The 8104-nt window shown below is 49.9% G+C and overlaps 1 protein-coding gene across 1 annotated transcript; it reads left to right on the top strand.

The window, feature by feature from the left end:
* The first annotated feature begins 1597 nt into the window (after nt 1-1597).
* On the top strand, nt 1598-4711 carry LOC310877948 (leucine-rich repeat transmembrane protein FLRT2). The gene is given in 9 exon segments (XM_083791966.1): nt 1598-2048; nt 2050-2073; nt 2075-2333; nt 2336-2700; nt 2703-3068; nt 3070-3180; nt 3183-3350; nt 3352-3400; nt 3403-4711. Coding segments are annotated over 9 exon segments (2208 nt in total). The 5' UTR covers nt 1598-1916; the 3' UTR covers nt 4137-4711.
* The last annotated feature ends 3393 nt before the right edge of the window (nt 4712-8104 follow it).

The following is an 8104-nucleotide window of genomic DNA, read 5'->3' as shown; positions in this document are numbered from 1 at the left end:
AGTGTGGAACTATAGTGGCCCTCTGGAGTGAGTGTGGAACTATAGTGGCCCTCTGGAGTGAGTGTGGAACTAGTGGCCCTCTGGAGTGAGTGTGGAACTATAGTGGCCCTCTGAGTGAGTGTGGAACTATAGTGGCCCTCTGGAGTGAGTGTGGATCTATAGTGGCCCTCTGGAGTGAGTGTGGCAATATAGTGGCCCTCTGGAGTGAGTGTGGAACTATAGTGGCCCTCTGGAGTGAGTGTGGAAATATAGTGACCCTCTGGAGTGAGTGTGGAAATATAGTGGCCCTCTGGAGTGAGTGTGGAACTATAGTGGCCCTCTGGAGTGAGTGTGGAACTATAGTGGCCCTCTGAGTGAGTGTGGAAATATAGTGGAGTGAGTGTGGAACTATAGTGGCCCTCTGGCGTGAGTGTGGAACTATAGTGGCCCTCTGGAGTGAGTGTGGAACTATAGTGGCCCTCTGGAGTGAGTGTGGAACTATAGTGGCCCTCTGGAGTGAGTGTGGAATATAGCGGCCCTCTGGAGTGAGTGTGGAACTATAGTGGCCCTCTGGAGTGAGTGTGGAACTATAGTGGCCCTCTGGAGTGAGTGTGGAAATATAGTGGAGTGAGTGTGGAAATATAGTGCCATCTGGAGTGAGTGTGGAACTATAGTGGCCTCTGGCGTGAGTGTGGAACTATAGTGGCCCTCTGGCGTGAGTGTGGAACAATAGTGGCCCTCTGGAGTGAGTGTGGAACTATAGTGGCCCTCTGGAGTGAGTGTGGAACTATAGTGGCCCTCTGGAGTGAGTGTGGAAATATAGTGGAATGAGTGTGGAACTATAGTGGCCCTCTGGAGTGAGTGTGGAACTATAGTGGCCCTCTGGAGTGAGTGTGGAACTATAGTGGCCCTCTGGAGTGAGTGTGGAACTATAGTGGAGTGAGTGTGGAACTATAGTGGCCATCTGGAGTGGTAGAAGTAGTATTTTGCAGAGACTGTGGCTAATAGTTGGCCAAAAGCTATCACAGATAACAGGACGTCTCTTTATCTGCAAAAGGATGTGCAGCTGTGTTCCATTCACTGCATTCTGTGTGTGTCGGGATGAGGAACGTGCAACCCGCACTGTTGGCATATTTCTATGCACAATATTCTGCACAGCCAATTACCAACACTTCACATTCCATTAGTCGGACTCAGAGACAGACGTTCCCATGGCGCCGTATACAGATCCGAGCGCGGCAATTCATTTTGTAGAATATAGGAAAGCCACTGATTTCCCATTATTCTCATTTTTTATTATATAGGTCTCCTCTTCCGGATCCAAATGCCATGTCCAAGGAGGCGGCCCCGGTGCAGTCCATTTTGGAGCCAGCCGTGACGGTGTGTGACATGAGAGGGCGGAGAACGCAGAGAGGAACCAGGACGTTGTTACACAGATGTCCTGCCGGTTGTGCGACGAATGAATGCACGAGAAGCTCTGAAGCCATTCCAATGATCTCTAGCCAATGCTGAGAGGGGCTGTGTTATGTGTGTGTGGTGGAGGGAGAGATGAGAGAGAGAGGAATGTGATGAGCTTCATTAAAGTCCCTCATCTTCACGCGTGGGGACTGTCGGGAATCACACGTCGCTTAATGAGACCGCTGCTCTTTTGTTGGAGGCTCTGGGACGACTAATTACCACGGGATTATTCAGAGCCTGACCCGAGCTGCACCGGGCTGCACGCACACACGCACGCACACGCATACACGCACGCACACGCACACACACTGGTGTGGCGAACAAAGCACCAATATCCGGTGACATTGATATACAATTTCAATCCCCTTGAAATTTGTTCTCGCCTTTTTGTTCGCGGGATTTTTTTTCTTCGTCTTATTTTTTATTTTATTTTTTTTCTGGGCTGTTCATATATATTTTTTCCTTGTTTTTCTTGGGGAATGGAGATACAGTGGCGCTTACGGAATAAGGACTGGGCCTCCTGCCTGAGGCCGTGGATCCCCATCCTGCTGGGCCTTCACCTGCAGTTCTCCCGCGCCTCCTCCTCCTCTTCCTCCTCCTCCCTCCTCCTCCTCCAGCTGCCCCGACGAGTGCCGGCTGCGACCGCACCTTCGTGTACTGCAACGAGCGCGACCTCAACTCGGTGCCGCTTGGCATCGGCGAGGGCTACAAGACCCTCTACCTCCACAACAACCGCATCGGCAACGCCGGCTTCCCGCCCGAGCTGCACCACGTGGCCTCGGTGGAGACGGTGTTCCTCTACGGCAACGAGCTGGACGAGTTCCCCGTCAACCTGCCCAAGAACGTGCGCGTGCTCCACCTGCAGGAGAACAACATCCAGACCATCTCGCGCGCACGGGCGCCTCGCACCAGCTGCTGTGGCTGGAGGAGCTGCACCTGGACGACAACTCCATCTCCACGGTGGGCGTGGAGGACGGGGCGTTCCGCGAGGCCCTCAGCCTCCGCATGCTCTTCCTCACCAAGAACCACCTGAGCAGCGTGCCCCTGGGCCTGCCCGAGGACCTGCGCGAGCTGCGGCTGGACGAGAACCGCATCGCCGTCATCGCCGAGGAGGCCTTCCGCAACGTGACGCGCCTCGAGCGCCTCATGCTGGACGGCAACCTGCTGACGGACGAAGGGGTGGCGCCGGGCACCTTCCGGGAGCTGGCCACGCTCCGGGAGCTGTCGCTGGCGCGCAACTCCCTCACCTACCCGCCGCCCGTTCCTTCCCCGGGGAGGTGCTGGTGAAGCTCAACTTCCAGGAGAACCAGATGAACCGGATCCCCGCGCGGGCCTTCGCGGGGCTGAGCAAGCTGGAGCGGCTGGACATCTCCAACAACCAGCTGCAGGCGCTGACGCGGGGCGTCTTCGACGGCCTGGTCAGCCTCCGGCAGCTCACCGTGCGGAACAACCTGTGGCTGTGCGACTGCGGCGTCACGTGGGTGGTGGCGTGGCTCAAGTCCCTGCCGGCCTCGCTCAACGTGCGCGGCTTCATGTGCCAGAAGCCCGAGCGGGTCCGCGGCATGGTGATCCGGGAGCTGAGCGCCGAGCTGCTCCAGTGTGAGCAGAGCTCGCCGGCGCCGCCGCCCACACGGCCCCGGGCCGACGTCGTCACCGGGCGTCTCCGCCCCGTCCTCCCCCTCCTCCTCGGCCCCCTCGTTTCCCCCGGAGTCCCCCGTGGTGGCGGCGGAGGACCGACCACGTTTCGCCCTCGTCCGGTCTCTCCTCCGTCCCCCACGGGGCGCCCTCTCCACCCCGTCTTCCCCACCAGGCAGGGCACGCCGCCGAGGACTAAGCGCCCCCAGCAGAACTACCCGCCCCGCAGGGGGGACGCGCTGCAGGTGACGTTCGCCATACTCAACGGCTCCGCCATCCCACGTGAGCTGGGCGGCGGCCTTCCCCGTCACCGCCTACAAGGTCACCTGGGCAGGATGGGCCCCAGCCTGAGCGGCGACACGGTGCGCGAGCGCATGGTGGGCGGCGAGCACCGCGGCGTCCGGCTGGCCAACCTGGAGCCCAAGTCCACGTACCGGATCTGCGTCATCCCGCTGGACGCCTTCAACAACTACCGGCCCAAGGACGACACCGTGTGCACGGAGGCCACCACCACCACCACGCCCACGGCGGCCGTCGTCGCCTTCGCCCCCGACAGCGGCAACAACAACAACAACAAGAGTCCGGGACGGGGAGGGGGTCCGGGCTCCGTGCCCGAGCAGGCCACGCAGCAGGACCCCACCAGCTCGCCGTTCCTGCTGGCGGGGCTGATCGGCGGCGCGGTGATCGTGGTGCTGGTGGTGCTCCTCAGCGTCTTCTGCTGGCACATGCACAAGAAGGGCGGCGCGCGCTCCTCCAAGGCGGGCGCCGCCGCCGCCTCCGGCGTTGGCGGCGGCGCCAAGTGGAAGTACAACCGCGGGCGGCGGAAAGACGACGACTACTGCGAGGCGGGCACGAAGAAGGACACCTCCATCCTGGAGATGACGGAGACCAGCTTCCAGATAGTGACGCTCAACAACGAGCAGCTCCTCAAGGGAGACTTCCACATTCAGCCCATTTACTCGCCCAACGGCGGGGGCTTCCGAGACTGCCCCCTTGTGGGGAACGACGGCACGGCGTACTGCAAGAACAATGTCCAGGATGCAGACTTGATGTGCCGTACATGATGATTGTTTTTTTTTTTTTTTTAGTCTTTCTATCGACGACCGCCCCCTTAACGTTACAAAAAGACGCTGTGTACAGTGTTAATATTTCAACCCTGTGTCGAGAAATGTAATTTATATACAACTGGCTGGAAAACGACACTTTGTTGAATTTGCAGCGACCTTTTTTTATATTTCCTTCGGTCGGATTTCTAAGTTATTGTTTTCTTGGAGTCGTGCCGTTTTTATTTCTGTGCTCAACAAGATGTACAATCAGGAGTTCATTCACATCTAAGTATGAAGGTCTGAGGTTCAAACAGGAGTTCATTCACATCTAAGTATGAAGGTCTGAGGTTCATTTTGATCATTAGGAGTACTGGATTATAATTTTTTCAAGTCATTGTAAACTGTGACGATACTATTTAAACTAATAGGAACATTGAGAGACAGAAGAATGATGCTTAAATCAGCTACACGCACCACAAGATGGCATCGTTTTTCAGGCTCCGTGAAGTAAACTATACAGCTTCCTATTTTTAATCTTTTTTTCTTTTCTTCCTTTTTTTTTTGTTAATGAAGCAGCCAACATGATACATTCGTTTAATTGCAGTGTGATTCTAACCTGACGCTGCCAGATCCAAGAAGCTTGCTACACAAATTTGTTTCACAGCTTATTGGGAACATGGTTACCCAATACCGCCCTCATCTGGCAGCGTCAGGTTAGTGGGTTTCAGTAGGGATGCCAATTAACATCTGCTCAGAGAAGCGCACCTTTTTTCTTTTTTCATGCAAATGAAAAATGTTGCGTGCTTCAAAATGAAATTCTAAATGTCACACGCCTTTTACGCAGCATATTCCAAATATTCCACCAAACGTCGAGACGACGTACGACGTGTCTGTGTTTGATTATAACTTTTCTTTGTATGCAAAACCATAATCGCTTTCACATGCTCTTCAAAAAAAAATAATATACAATTCAAGGGATCCTGTTATTTGTGCTAGCTACGTTTTGAGGATGCCGTTTATTTTTATTTTTAGGGGAGTGTACTTGCAACAAGCACACCTGCCATCTCTGTTTAAACCATGGGGGAAGTAATTGCAACTTTTGTTTGGCAAAATAAATAAAGAAGAAAAATGTTATGGTAATACAGTATATGTATATATATGTGCCTTGAAATTATCAGCTTACAATGTATTTTGAACCCATGTTTTTGCACAAAAAGTGTATTGTATATATATATTGAATTGAATTGTTGTTGAGAAAAAAAAAACTTGCTTTTGATTTTTTCTTTTGTATTGACATTGTAATTATTTACTTATCGTATGTCACTGTCAGGTGGAAACCTCATAAATACCCAGCCCTGGAACATGACTGCCATGATGATTATCATGACAGTCATGCAGAAACTTTGCCCTGTTTTTTGCGCTCGCTGCATTTACAAGATTTCCGTATATATAAGCATTCAGATTTCAAATATAAAGTACTCACAAAGTGTCCCACGGGTGTTAGTTAGTAGCAGCGCCAGCGATTAGAATTGCTGCGTCCCGCGTTGTTTAATAAAAAGCATTTTTGTCCGAGCTCCCCGGCTACTTTTTTCAAACGGGGTTCGTTTGGGAAATCCACAGTTGCACACCGGGAGCGCACTCGCCTATTAGTCTGTATTGGCAGGGCGGTCAGCTTACCTATATTGAACACACCGAGTGCCACCCTCCTCCCGACCGATAGGGGCGCGTAGTTGAAAGCCAATGGCAAAATAACAGCTCGGATAAAAATGCTTTTTATTAAACAACGCGGGATGCAGAAATTATAATCGCTAGAGCTGCTACTAACTAACACCCGTGGGACAAATTGTGAGTACTTTATATTTGAAATCTGAATGTTTATATATACGGAAATCTTGTAAATGCAGCGTTCGCAAAAACCAGGTTGAAGTTTCGTCATGACTCTCGTATGAATACGAGAGTCATGAATCATGGCTAATAAATACCAAAACTGTGCCGGAAATGAAAAAAATGAAAAATGTGTAGTATTTATTTAGTCACAAACTCTTGTTCATATTATTTTTGTGGTTCATATTTATAATATAAAACCCACAGAGAGACTTTACACTCAAAATAAATAAATAGTCAATGTACGAGCTGTGAGCTTGTATATCGGCTATGTTTTTATATGTTTCTACTTTTGTGTGACACTATAGTCTAGAATGACAAATCAGGGCATTAATTTACGAGAACATAAATTAAATATGTTGATGAAAGGTTTCTGCCCGACAGCGACACTATATACTTCTATAGGAATCCAGAAAAAAGACCATTTATTCATCCCAGAATGGTCGGCGATAATTCAACCTTTCTAAATCTGTTGAAGGGTCTTCGTGACTTTATAGAAATCTAAAACAAACAAAAGGTTCTGTTATAGGAGAGGGTATGGTTCATTACAGATAGGCATATAGGCGTTCCTGTACATTTTTCGGATTACGGGATAATTGCTTTCCGGGTCAATGCACACAGAAGGTCATTGGTCACAAAGGGATTGGTGAGAACGCTTAATGCATTTGCCTCGACACAGAGACTCATCGCTGGTTCCCTGTGTGCGTGTGTGTGTGTGTGTGTGTGTGTGTGTGTGCACGTTGAACTGTGTGCGTGTGTGTGTGTGCGCGCGTTGAACTGTGTACATGCACAGTTCAAAATGAATGGCCGACGCTGTCAGATCCTGGGCTTAAAAAAAAAAAGAACAAGGAGGAAAATCAAAAAGGAAACTAAATGAAAACGGACTATTACTAAGACTAAATATATCGACAATTTCATCAACAAATACAAACTAGACTAAAATGTTAGGAAGGGACAAGTGTACAAGAGATCCAGTATAAGTCATTTTACACTTGGTTGGCATGCTGAAAATAGCCGATCACAATGTGTCACAGCGCGATGCGTTGAGAGCTTGTAGATTGGCTATTTTCAGCAAGTGTAAAACCAGTCATTACGACTGCATCAAGGCCTGCCAAAATACATTTTAGTTGACTAAATCAACTGTAGACTAGTCGACTAAAATCGTATGATATTTAGTCGACTAAAACTAGACTAACACTAAAACATCCCAGGTGACCAAAATGAGACTAAAACTAAATTAAAACTATTCAAGAGACGGTGACTAAAACTAAAATGTGCCGTCAAAATCAACCCTGCTATATGCAGTGATATTAGTCCGGCCATGCCAGGCTAAAATCACATTGCTTTTGAGTCTCAGGATATGTTTTGAGGTACTTTTACTTTACTGGAGTAGAGAGATACATATTTTACTTTTGACTTTTGCCCTTATGCACACCTACAGTAGGGAGGCACAGTAAATGGTAAATGGTGCATTTATATAGCGCCTTTATCCAAGGCGCTTTACATAGATTGTGCATTGCATTCACCCGTTCACACACACATTCATACACCGATTGCGGCAGAAGCCATGCAAGGCACCAACCAGCACATCGGGAGCAATTTGGGGTTCAGTGTCTTGCCCAAGGACACTTCGACATGTAGACAGGAGGAGGAGACGGGATTCGAACCGCCTACCCAGGGATCATTGGACGACCTGCTCTACCTCCTGAGCCACAGTCGCCACAGTCTGGGGACGTGGGGAGAGTGTTGGACAGGCAGGGGCTGAAATCCCGTAAGAGAGGGCACTTTTGGACAAAAAATAGCGAAAATAGCAGATCTACAAGCTCACAACGTGCCGCACCGCTAACGTAAAGGTAGTTCCCGACGTCTCACACAACAAAGCACGTACACGTCCCTTCTATAATAAGAATGTGTTGACTATTGAGACATCATGCGTTTCCACTTCATTGAATTTACCCAGAAAAAGGCTAACCGAGGAAGCTTTGCCCTTTTCTGCAAAGCGCTCTGCTTCGCAACGACGGGCACAGCCGTGGACATTTACCCATTTAATACTGAGGCCAGATTCTGCTAAATGTCTTCTATAAATCCTGACAGTTTTCTAA

Source organism: Protomyctophum parallelum (assembly GCF_964188405.1).
Source record: "Protomyctophum parallelum genome assembly, chromosome: 20".
Taxonomy (NCBI): Eukaryota; Metazoa; Chordata; class Actinopteri; order Myctophiformes; family Myctophidae; genus Protomyctophum; species Protomyctophum parallelum.
Note: the sequence above shows the minus strand (reverse complement) of the source record. Positions and strands in the feature narration are given on the sequence as shown.